Source organism: Maylandia zebra, linkage group LG14 (assembly GCF_041146795.1).
Source record: "Maylandia zebra isolate NMK-2024a linkage group LG14, Mzebra_GT3a, whole genome shotgun sequence".
Taxonomy (NCBI): Eukaryota; Metazoa; Chordata; class Actinopteri; order Cichliformes; family Cichlidae; genus Maylandia; species Maylandia zebra.
In genome coordinates, this window is record NC_135180.1 from 9044067 (window position 1) to 9057466 (window position 13400).

Sequence of the window (13400 nt, forward strand, 5' to 3'; positions counted from 1 at the left end):
ATACGGTTACATCGTGATTCAATCACAGGTCGATCTCGAAAGGTGTGAAGATTGAATTCTAATAGAAGTTAACTCAATAAAGCCTAAAGATTTTTCTAACCTCCTCTAAAACCGTCTCAAAAAAAAAAAAAAAAGAAAATCAGTGGAAAGTTTGGAGTTGCTTTATACCACCCAACAACATGTGTGCTCATACTGTGCCCATCTTCGTTCCCGTTTTTCCGTTAAAAGCAGTTTCAAGGGAAGGAAAAAGGTGGTTTGTATTGTGTCCAATAATCGAGTCGGCTCTAATATTACTCCATAAATAGGCAGGGACACAGATTGACTTGTAATCGTAACTTGGCTGTTGAGACACCACACAAACCAGGTAGTGATTCCGATTTCCAGTTTTAATCATCACTTCTGTTTTTATTTAAGCAGATATTTCCCATGAGCATTGTACACATCTGGAACCCACAGAGGTCTCCCATAACTATCCAACCACCTTCCCATCTCCATGCAGAGTTTCAGCATCATTCATCACATCAGTTCTTTAATGTCCAGTCTGTCAGCTTGTGGGGAGGGGGGAGGGGGGGGGGGGGGGGGGGGTCTGGGAGTGTAAAAGCAAGAGAGAGAAAGGCGGAGGCTTTTTGTTTCCCCTCCCTAAGAATGGAGAGTCAGAGCAGTCACCAAGTCACCAGGCACTGTTCATCTTACACTCCCACTCTAAGAGTTTTGGGTGGATCCAGAAGAGCTGAATGAAGTCTGTTGAGCATCTGAAATCTAGCCACTTACAGGGTCCTGTGCGACTCCCAATACTCTTGATCATCTGTGAGGTATCTGATGCCTCAGTCTCCTGCAGGGTGGGTAAGAGGTAGGGGGGCTTTTAAGGCTGGAAGCTGGTGTAGAGAGTTTCTGCGGCGTGTGGTAGTTGGTTTAACCCACTTCAAAGCATGAATGACAGCTTTGGCAAACACTGCCCTCTGCCAGATCGGAGGACGGAGGGGGTGGAAGAAAGGAAGAGAGCTAGGGGTTAAAACAAACATAGAATACTTAAAAATAAATCTTTGCAGGTTGAGTAGGGTGACAGACTGGTACAGGGAGAACTCAGTCCTCAAAATAAAAGCAAATACAACAGCAAACAATCTGACACTGACACACACACGCACACACACCCACCCAAAAAACAGCAAAAGAAAACAAAAAAATAAAAACAAAAAAACGGCAAACAACCAAGTCAATCAAACCATACAAAAGTGACATCAGGCCTTTCCAAAGTGACATCAAGTTTCTCCCCCCCCCAATTCAATCCCCCTGAACTTAATCAGGTTCATCTCCCATGATTCTCTGTAAACCAGAAAGTTCTCAGTGGCTCCTCTTTATGGCTGGTCAGCAAGGTTAGGGGGTCCAATCTGAAACTATGACACGGCCCCAAAATCTCAGTCTCAGCCAGTGTGCAGAGACTGTGCCTGTAATTAACCAATGGCTATTTCAGAATTAACATCAGTGACACAGGCAATGATTTCAGCAGCATTATCAGGGGACTGATCGACGTGTACAACATTACAGCACATTCAGAAAATAGAAATGCATGGTGCAGGACAGGTACAAATGGCAACCTTGTACAACGGAAAAGAAAAAAAATCAAGTTTGCTTTATACAATCACATTTCTATATTAATGCTGAACATTCCACCACTGAAAAGTTTTACATCTGTTGGACTCGGTACAGCTCATTCCTTGAAGCACCATTGTACAGCAAACATGGAAGTTTGTGATACGACACAGAAACATAGAACAAGTTCTGGGAATAATAATAATAATAATAATAATAATAATAATAATAAGCAGGCTCTAGGGCATTACATTTTTATGCGTCACTTTATGAATGCTAATCTCAATCAAATACACTGCAAAGTTTTCACATGTATTACCTAACAACCATGTGCAGAGTTAGACAAGAACCCGAATGATTAAGAGGCAGAAAAAGGGTTGAATAACAGCAGCAGTAGGGGACCCAACCCTGGTATGGAAACTTTTCAAAGTGACCACTCTGGAGCACAGTGGGGGAGAGAGGGATTCTGGAGGGCTTCAAAAAACAAAAACAAACAAGGCAAGGAGAGTGACACACCTCTCTTCCTTCTTTACCACTGAAACACCTCCTACTGAGGGCAGGTATGAGGAAGGAGTGCTGCAGCAAAGAAAAACAAAACAGTCCTGGAGTGCTGATCCTCTCTGTTCCTGTTTGTCCTCTGATCAGATGAGAGTGGGAAAGAAGGAGGTGCACAGAATGAGATGAGAGTTGGTATATGTGAGGTGTGCCCTTTCTTCTCTACCTAGCTTCCTCCCTTCTGTCTTCCCGCTTGGTGCGGATGGGTTGAGAGCCATCAGCAGGCTGCTGGACCCAGTTGTTATCATGGAGTCCAACACGGCAGCCTGGCGTGTCCTTATCTGTACGCCGGCAGCACATCCAGTAGGAACGTCCATAAGGCAGGTCATGGTGGTAAGGTTTGGGGTGCCAACGGCACAAAGAAACATCCCCGCGCTCATATTGTCGCTTACACTGCTTGCAGGGGTCATCTCTATAGAGAGGGTCTTGATTCCACCGTGAATCCACAGCCCGCACCCCATATGTCTCAATCAATACCTTGAAGTAGTGGCAGGTGCACTTGAGGGCTGCCAGCGAGCGCGTTGGCAGGTAGCTGAAGATGTTGACCATGATGTGGTCAGGGAGCAGTAGCATGTACTGTCGAGGTTCAAGGAGTCGCTGAATCTGAAAGCGGATCTCCAGGAAGTCATGGGAAACATGACGGTAGAGGCGACACAGTGAAGGGTCTGAACAGTCTTCTCCAACGCTAGGAGAGTCTGGTCGGGTCGCCCGCTCCCCTGAGCCCACTGCCACCCCTGCCCCAGGACTGTTGTTGTTGGCGCAGTCCAAAGAGCACATTCCTGACCCACTGACAGGGCCCGTTCCTTTTACATCCTCCTCCTCAGCCCGAGGGGGCTGAAGGAAAAAGAGCTGTCCAGGAGGGGGATCGTCACATGAGGGATCAGTAGAGTTTCCAACACCCCCACTGCCCCCTCCCCCATTAGGCATAGCAAAACATACAGTCTCCTCCTGCACATTCTCTGTACTGTCCTTGCCATAAAACACACACTGATCCACAGCACCTGTCACCACCACCTCCACATGGAAACCAGTCACTCGCTCCCTTCCTACACCTACAGCCTTCTTCTCCCCAGAAGAGAGCTCCTGGGTTGGGTCTGGGCTGCCACAGGCCGGCCTGTCAGGGTGATGGAGGTCTCCATCTGGTTTCGGGGTAGCAGTTGTGGCAGCAAGCAGCAGACTACTAGGGTCTCTTGATGAGGGACTGACAAGCTGGTATAGGTCACAGGTAATTTTCTCTTTGGCCCTGGCTGCTGCCTGATTACTCCCACCACCACAGCTCATAAACATACAGCGGGACCTGCCAGCTGGCTCCAGTTGAGACCGTGGGTCCAGATTTGACACTCTGAAAGCTATCCTAACCTCACCATGACTGTGGCTGGGGGGTGGAGGAGGTGTTACCGTACCAGACTCACCTCCTCTCCTACACTCCCTTCCCCTGTCTTGATTACAGGACTCTATTCCAGAACCAGGGCCCAGATGAAGCTGATTCTCCAGGTTCTGGGACTCAAAGTGCGCAATGGCCTGGGCAACCCTGAATGACTCCTGCTGCTGCTCCTCAAGCTGCTGGTCTGTCTGGATGGGAGACGACGACTTCTGGACCTCTTTGGAGGGTTGACCACTGGAACTGTCTGACACAAAAACCATAGGAGAGGGGTCTGACACTGTGCCCCGCAGGAGAGTGTGCTGGTGGTGGGTAAGGCCCGGGCTCTGTGTGGTAATAGAGGGCTGGTGGTGGTGTTGGTTACCATGAACACCCACAATCCCTTGAAGGGCCATGGCAGTCCTCTGCTCAACCAAGGCAACCATCTCTGCGACTGAAAGCAGGTCCGTTTCATTCACCCCTCCCAGCTGTGGTTCATCAGGGCTGGGAGGTGTAAGGGAGGGGTCATTGCTGAGAAGTGACTCTGAAGCTTGGGAGCGTGTTGGAGGGTCATAGGATGAACATCGCCTCCGCCTTTTGGCTTTACTGCAGTCAGTCGCCCAGTTACCTTTGACCTGTTTAAAAAAAAAAAAAAAAAAAATGCATTTAGGTCTTTGTCTCAATTCTAACTAAAATATCTTACAAAAACAATTATATAACTACAAAATAAATAAATACAATACTTCTTTACGGTTTCACCTCCTTACCTTCATTGCACTGGGTCTAGGCTGTCCAGCTCCACTGAACTGGTGCGCAACAAAGAAGGCAATCTTCTCCTTGGTATTACCTGGCTTAATAACATACCAGGTGTCTAACAAAACACGGCCATCTTCCATCTGGGACCCAGAGGAGGGTGGTGTAGGAGGGGCTGAAGGGGGTTGAGTGGCTTGGTTCTGTGTGAGGGAGCTGGAGTCAAGCTCAGGTTCAGGTGGAGTGTTCTCTGAACCCACACCCTCCTCTTCTCCATTCTGCTCCTGCACCCCCACTATCATCCCTACATCTTCATTTCTGGCACCTGAAGAGGGCTCAGACTTGCAGAGGGAGGGGGACCCTGCCACACCACCACTACCTCCACCACTCCCCCCTGAGCCTGGATTCCTAGCTTTGTTCTGGGAGTAGGTGCCAAAGGGGCGTGGGCACCACAGCCGGATGTGGGAGAAGGTGTCTCGGTCCATCAGGATGCGGACCACCGTGGCATATCGGCATCTACACTGGCCAGCAAACACCCGGAGCTCTCATTGTCGGCTCCCTGTCCTAGAGCCAACCTGATGGGCGCTGGGCATACAACCTACAACGACAGGATAGAGGGAAAAGGAAGTAGAAGAGGAAAGAAGAAGAGAAAAAGTTAAACTGCAGTTCGCCAGTGTTCATCAGTGCTGAGATCAAGTCAGATAATCAATGGCCAACTAGGGCTGTCCTCAACAGCTGCTGTGACGTATTCACAGAGTTCACATTCAGCGCCGCTAAAGGGGTGAGAACAGAACAATCATCCTACTGCTGTTGGACTAATCACAACTGGTCTGCCTCCTACTCTGGCCAAACCTGATTAAGCGGTTACATTTGCTACTGTGCACCAAGATCATCTCACTTGCTTTGGAGCCTCTAAAATCGAATTAAAGGGATTCCATTTCAGGTTTGGGGTCTGTGGCCTGCAGATGAAAGGGATGAAAGACAGAACACAAAAGAGCCAAATGGACGCTCCTCTCTCTCCCCCGCTCCCTCTGCATCTCCAGGCTTCAAAGAGGACTTAATAGAAGGCAAAACAGGGAGGAGCATGCAGGCATATGATGGATCTATTTTTAGCAAACAGCAGAGAAGGCGGGTTAGTAGTGAAACTGTTGTAGTCCTTTTCCCTGTCCTCACCCTTTTCTCCCTGCCAAGGAGCGTATGCTGCAGGCTAAGAGGGAAAGCCTTTAGTCCACCCAGCATGCTTTGCATCAGCAGCTATGCCAGCTGTATGGACTGCCAGGAACGTGCCGGCACACTTAAAGAACAAGTGGCAACAGAGCAACATGTTCGGCACACTGCTAACCTGAAAGTGTCCATGACATCTGAGAACAGCTTGAATAATTACACCTCATCTGTCAGTCGTAAGCAATATGTTTAAACTGTTAAAGCAGACCTGAATGTAACCACAGAAATACAGATGTAAAAACTGACCACCCACCCCAGCTTAAATGTAGTTTGAATCATGTTTGATTCGTTCATGGCAATATTTTATTAAAAACGACTGTCAGACTATGTTGACGGGGACATCCTGACCCCTATATAAATAATGTGAAGACTCTAAAGATTAGTCGACTAATCTAATAGTTAACATGTCGTTTGAAGCTTTGTAAGATCCCAAAAGACGCAAGAATAAGTAGGATTGAAGAGTAATAACGATATATAAGAGCAGACGCATGCTGGTGCAATAAGCTGTACGTTTTACGCCCAATGGACGCAGGATCTGATTAGTCGACTAATCGCAAAAATAATCGGTGACTAGTTGACTATCAAAATAATCGTTTGTGACAGCCCTACACTGCATGAGAAGTTTTTACAGCCATGGCAAGATGAGACAACAGCAGTAACAACTGCTCGCTGTGTTGAACACCATGTTGACATGTCTAGTTGTCATACTATAAATGATATCAACAACTGAGCCCTCTCTTGCTTCTTGTGTGGCGTGTCTGCTCAGATCTCGCTCCAGTGAGGTTTTCACAAAAAGCAGTTTTGTTTATCTGTAATTAACTTTCTGTGTTTAACTTTTGATTGACTGCTACAGTACCCGTTTGGTGCTGAAGTTCATCTACGTCATACACTGTTCTCCTGAGGTTGCATCCACCCTTTTTCATTCAGTTATGATTAATGTTTCTTGCGATTTCCTCCACCCATTCTTAGAAAGGGTGACAGGGGACATTATTCTACTACAGGCCATAATAAATATTCCCAGATAGAACAAGTTGGCACTGTGCAAAAGCTGGTGATCATCTATGTATTGTAATCCCAACTGCTAAGGAGAAATGGCCATGTAAGTTCATACAGGGTGTGTTTTAATGGATCACATAAACTAGAGTGGTTGGCAGTTCTCGAACCTACCTTGCCTGATAACACAGCTAATTGAAGACCTGTTTACTGTATGACTGTTTTTTACCAAACCCTGCTTTCCATTTTCGTTGGTTGTGCCTCTCGTCTGACACACTGGATGGGTGGTGCTTTGTACATTTGGACTAATGGAATAGCTCAGAGAGGTGCAAAAACCAAACACCACCCACACAGTGTGGTGAACCAATTCAAACGCTTCCTCTATAATCACACAGCAACAACACGGCTAAGAGCTGAGATTATACTGTTGTGAGGAATATAAAAAAAAGAAAAAGAAGCTAGCGAGCCCTTTTTCCTGCCTCGCTCCACGACCCCTTACAGATGTCTATTGAACGCTTTTATTCTCGGCCTCCTTTTTATCCATTTCTCTCTCCCTATTCTCACTGCAAGCAATCCATCTTTCATACCTTACTGGATGGCATAACAAGAGGGGTCAGAAGAGAGAATGCCTGCCCACAGCAGCAATCTATTATGAAGTCTCTCACACGCAACACATCAGCCACTTTAAACTGCAGACCAGACTTTATAGCACCTACATTCCTGTAAATATAAAAATGGCAAATAAAAAATAAAAATCTAAAAACATTTTTTAAATACAAAAAACCCCACACACAACCAACAAAAACAAAAAACAGTCACATTTTTATTTTTGTATTTTCCTTGTACTTTCCTACCTATAAGGAAACTAACAAAAAACAGAATTAAAAGAAGGTTGGAGAAAACCCTCTTTCTCTATTCGTGGATGTGTTGGCACTGGCAAAGAACAAAACTGCTCAGTTCTATGAAAATCTGGCAAGCAGTGGGACTCAGCCAGGTTGCTCCTCTGGGTTTTAGCAAGTCTATTCTTTTACTTCCTGCTCTCTGTATTCACTCACTGTATTCTCCGTTTCCATAAAGCTTAACAGGCAGCTCCACTGATATTGCATAACTCCTTGCATCTGTTGTCAGATGACTGACTAATAGTACATCAGAACACGAATGCAACCAGACAGCCCAGGTGAACAGCAATTTCCAGTCTGTGTATGCTAAATAAGTATACATTTAAATGACAACGCATTAGTTGTTTGACCAGTTTAACTCTTCCTTTAAGGAGACATCATAGAGATATGAAGGTGATTCATTTCGTTATGACGGTGATTTAGTCAATTATGAAACTCTGAAGTTAACCTGTCATCTTAACTATTCCAGGGGTGTAACAATTGTGACACAAACTGCAAATGACACACTGAATCGTATTTCAACATCCTCAAATGATCATGCCCCATGATTATTGCCCTTCTGAGTCTACATTTGTGTTATTAAGCCACATTACAGTGCACTGCAGTACAATGCAGAACACTCATAAAAATTTATTCACAACTCAACTATGAGTATGCACAAAGAAAAGAACTTACACATTTATTCTGTTATGCTGTGGATCAAGATGTAAAAATGTATAAATCTCAAATGTTATTGGCTGTGCTATACACCTATTTTTAGCTTTAAAAGTAGTCTTTTTGCCACACTACTAATGAGAGGCAAAAGCACATCAATTTATACAAGAAAAGCACACCAATATATACTGCTGCAGCTATTTATAGCACTCACTACAAGCCATCCTCAATAATTATCACCACCACAAGAATAAGAAGCAGCAGCAGCTGTCTAATAAACCTAAATTCACAATATGTTATTTGTAATATTTGTAATGAACTTTGTGAATAGCAAGTTGTATGTTGGTTTATTTAGCCATGTTTGTAAAAACTAACAGTGATAAATATGATGATTAAAAATTCATCTTAAAATCAGTTTGCTCAAAAAAAACAAACAAACAAACAAACAAACAAACGTATATGCGTGGACTTGTGTATACTTGAGGTCTGCACATAAAGAGCATGTGTGAGAGAAGGTGTACTCCTGTTTTGTTTTTATACAAAGCTAGACAAAGCTGGAGATTAATTTCTCTTTCAGTTATAATATTTTGTACTAGACTGACCAGCAATTGAAAGTTATTCCCTATTCATTAGAGCCAGTTGCTGCGAATAAAAGCTTGGGTTTACGCATCCTGTAACAAACTAATCCCTCCAAACCTGTCCCAACAAATGTAGCGACTGATACCACCAATTTATTTAACTGTGCGTTTACATACACAAACTGCCAAATAAACAAAAAAGAATAAAAACAACAATAATGACTTAGCGCATGTAGAAAGTACACACCGAACTCCACAGCCTAGATGCAAACACCACGTATGACATGGACAATATGAGCTACTGCCCCATCTCATGCAATGATGGTGCTACTGAAGCCTACTGAAGAAATGTCAACTACACAACTGCAAAAGCAAATGTTTTACACAATATAGCTCCACACAACACATATAAAAAGGTATTTATTTGCTCGCAAAATCCTGCTGTTAGAACAAATTTGCAGGTTTGACCTTTTACATCAAAACTCCATTTCTGCTGGAGGGACTCATTTCCCTATACAAATGAAGAGCAGTTTCACTCTCACCAGGTGAGCACAGTTCTGAACACACAGTGTACTACATCCCTGTAAACTCTAATTTAAGGTTTAACGAGGCGGATTAGCAGATGCTGAACCAAAGCATTTAACTTAAGATGGTGTTGCTGTTTTTCCCTTTAAGACTGTCAGCTCCTGGTCTAATGCCATCTTTGCAAAGAAGTCAGCCTGAATAACACTGAGTGAGAGTAACTCAAACTCCTTCCAACCACCCTCTAGCTCTCCCGCTCTCTTTTTCACAGCATTTCAGCCAGACGGGCAAAAGCTGACGAATGATGGGACCCAAGCATGCCAAAAAGCCTTAGCTCAATCTCCCTCCCTGCATGAAGACAATGCAACAGACGAGCAGCCAGCAGGCCAGCTTTGCTGCAAACTGTCAACACAACAATAGGGCAGAGCGCACTGCTCCAGCAGTCTGCCCAGGAACATTACGTGAGAGCAGGCTTTCTGTCTGGACACCTGGGGAGTGTGGCTGAGTAGACTGCAGGACTCACTGCGTCTGTGTGTGTCTGCACGTTTGTGCTGAAACATCACAAATTAGACTGTGATGCAAGTTTTGATTCAATCACAAAGGCCACTGTGTCAACAGTGTTATCCAACTGAACATCTGAAAGGAGGAGGGCAAATCAAACACTCGCAAACAAAATCACATCAAACTGAACTCCGTGTAAGATTGACTTTTTAAAATAGAGTATTAAGCTACAGTCACAAAAACAGATTTCCTTTAGACTTCTTCATATGGGCTTATAAACAAACAACATTATACGAAAGAGAAGTTTATTTTATTTTCTATCGCAGTGCATACATCTAGATATTTGTGCCACGGAGTATTTAGTCTACGCTCTCGGAGGCCTGCAGGTTATCCCTTACCTTTCCTAGTTGTGTTTAAGGTAACCAAACAACTCCGAAAACTAGCTGAAATACTGCCAACCTCTCCACACTCTCAACCAACAAGTGTGGCATCACAAAACACCATCCAGAAACAAATACTCTTATTTGTTGTTGTTATTATTGTAATCATTTGATGCTCGTTATCATCTCAATGTCTTTGGGAATCCAGTAGCTGGCTGAGAAAGTAGCAAACAGTTAGCTTACACAGCGGCATAGTAACGTAAAAATTCCCATCACCTTATTGGCCAAGTTTCCAACACTTTAATAATTAACATAACCTAACGTCGAGGGTAACCTAAAAAATCTTCTACAGACTTGAATACTTCATATAGATTATTAATGAGTAGTCGCACATAGCAAACAGGTCGGTTAGTAGCTACCAAGGTTGCTAGCTGAATAGCACAACTTACCTGCATAATAACATGACAGCGCTTGCTAGCAAGCTACGATTTTTTTTTTTAAAAAAGACCCCGAGCGTTGTATTTTGGCAGCTGGCTTACCTCAGTGGTTTTAACTGAAGCAGACAACCTTCTTAACCAACAGGCTGTCGATGACAAGTGTCTCCTCGCTGAATTTCGCTCCAACCAGTCTGTCTGGTCAAATGCAGGTGACACGAGTTAACTATCCGTGTCCACGTAGCTAAGCTAGCTCACTCACAGGCTAACGTCGTCATTAGCCAGCAGCTACTTTCTATTTATCAACCTTGTCTTAGTAGTGGCAGCCAACGAGGATGGCGTGCTTGTCAGCTCTCTGGACACAGTCTAGCTGACTGTAGGCCTTGTTAGGAATATCAACAGCCGCTCGACCACTATCTATTTAGAAGTGACACAAGCTTTTACGGTATGTTCTCGGGGATACCAAAATAATCAGTGTCAAAACGACGAGATGAGGAAGGCCATCTTGTTGACAAGCAGCTGCATAAGACCCGCAGCCAATAGCGATGCAGAGTCGGTGGTGTGCCCATATATGGCGTATGCACAGCTCCCTCCCTCTGCCGCCCCCTGCACCCCCCCGCTCCATCCACGCTCTCTACACTGGACCACACTGTAAAAACGCAACATCAAAAGGTCACTGTGTCAAAGACAGGTGGGAAAATCCATATAGGCACATTTCCACTCATTCCACACCAGCGTGACGTTCACCGTGACGAGCACTCTGCACCTTTTCTATACTTTCTGTGACTTAATATGTCCAAATCAGCATTTTTAATTTTTTGGCTAGGTAATCATTTGCATATTGTCATATCTTCTACAATTTGTTTGTATTTGTTTTTTTAAATTTCCATTGTGGAAGTCCTCCTGCTGTTATCCGACACATCTCATTGTTCACAATCATGTTCCGCAAGCTGAAATCAACAATGTTGTGTCAAATTGACTGATTTGTATCCATTTTTATACCCAGTTTCCAACACTGTCTTGTGCCGCAGTGACCCAGTTTGGTTACAGGGATCATTAAAGTTTCATTTTATCTTCCAAAAGCTGTAGGTGTGTCCAAGTAAATAAAACTCACAGCAGCACTGGCTGTTACTCACTACTATATTTAAATACTCTCACACACCCATAATGCACACACATAATTAAATGCTGTCTCTGATAAATATAGATTGTGTATTATAGTGGTCAGTATCTTTTGCACATTTGCTTTTCAGAAACAGCTGTGTAAAAGCCTCCAGCAGCACCGTGTCAGTCCAGCAGAGGGCTAGATGCCGCAGCTTTATGTGTGCATAAATGTCAGCATCTTTTTTGCTTATGTCATCACTATCAATGTTAAAAAACAAAAACAAAAAAACAACTATGCTTTGACTTAATCTGTGCTATACTGCTTGTTGGGCCAAGTATCTGGTAACCTACTTGGAAACATTGGAAAACACTGTTTAAAGACATACTGGTGTTTTGATGATATGGTTTATGGTACTGTTTACCCCCGGGATCAAATCTTTCATAAATGTTCAGCTGAGTTGAGATCTGGTGACTGCACAGGCTGTATCATATGATTTCCATGATTTTCACACTCATCAAACCATTCAGAGACTTTTCAGGTCCGATGGATTGGGGCACTGTCGTTCTATTGGGCCAGAAATGTTGCATCACAGGTCTATTCAAAGCAGCTTTATATAAATTTTCAGTGACCTTTCTATCTTAATTCAATTACTTTCAATTCAATTATATTTATATAGCACCAAACAACAAGTACTTGGCAACAGTGGGACGGAAAAACTCCCATTTATAACAAGGAGAAAACTCTGGCAAAACCAGACTCAGGTTGAGTCAGCCATCAGCCACAACTGTTTGGGGTGATGGGTTAGGTCTCAGTCTCGGTGGACCAGTGGAACCATATCATGCCAGTATCATATATGTGACAGCATCCAGTGACATACCAGCGTGTAACTTAAACTGTAACTCATCAGGTAGTAGAACTATCCATAAAATATCCATATCTATAAAAAGAACCAATTGTTTGTTATTTAAAGTTAATCAGTGGTAACAGTTTTTATTGTATTATTGTGCAGTGATTAGGGATGTTTTTGTTTTGTTAAGATAGTAAACACTGAGTAATTTAAGCATAAAAAAGTGCCAAACTCAAGGGATTAACCAGTGTTGTGTCTAGACATAGCAGACAATTTAGCAAATAAGAAATTTTAAATCATATCTTTAGATACTTTATTACAAGCAGTCTGCAAAAAACACTACTAGTTTTAGTTGAATCTATGAAAAATGAAAGATAACACAGTTTGACAGGCATAATATAGCGTGTGATGCCAACAAAGTGCAGTAACATCCAAAGAAGAGCTTTGAATGTCCTTCAAGGAGCCTGGAGAACTATTCCTGAAGACTAAAGACATTCTGTTCAGACTGTGTTGAAGAATAAAGGTGATCATGTCAAATATTGGCTTTCAAACTCATTAGAATTGTACAGTCTTTTTTTGGCTTATAGTCATTTATTTTTGGACATATTTCAATAATCCATCTGCAATTTTGTTTACCAGCCTGGATCAGGACCATAGTTAAAACATTTAACTTTTAATCATTTTTATTAATTATACAGATCTAGTTAATACAGAGCATAAAGTTTTACTGCCCAGCAATTTCATAAAATGTGCAATAACTCTCAGTGTCAATCAATAGACCACCCATAATTACAGCAGGAACATTTTCTAAATCCATAATGTAACGTCAGATTTTTCATTGGATTCCCTTTTTTTCTGTGTAAAATAGAAATGCTGGTTGTAAGAAAAAAATAAATAAATAACAAAAAAACATAAAAGTGTTGACACAAGAGGGATCATGAGGCCCATGGGAATTCTGTCATAAATAAATACCAAAATGAAAACTAGCTGAAAAAAACCCCAAATGAT

General features: G+C 43.0%; 1 protein-coding gene across 1 annotated transcript; it reads right to left on the bottom strand.

The window, feature by feature from the left end:
- Positions 1-371: 371 nt before the first annotated feature.
- Positions 372-10968, bottom strand: fbxo46 (F-box protein 46). The gene is made up of 3 exons (XM_004562774.3): positions 10546-10968; positions 4273-4853; positions 372-4140 (listed from the first exon to the last, which is right to left on the bottom strand). Exons 2-3 carry the CDS (start codon positions 4738-4740, stop codon positions 2308-2310), a joined length of 2301 nt encoding a protein of 766 aa, XP_004562831.1. The 5' UTR covers positions 4741-4853; positions 10546-10968; the 3' UTR covers positions 372-2307.
- Positions 10969-13400: the final 2432 nt, after the last annotated feature.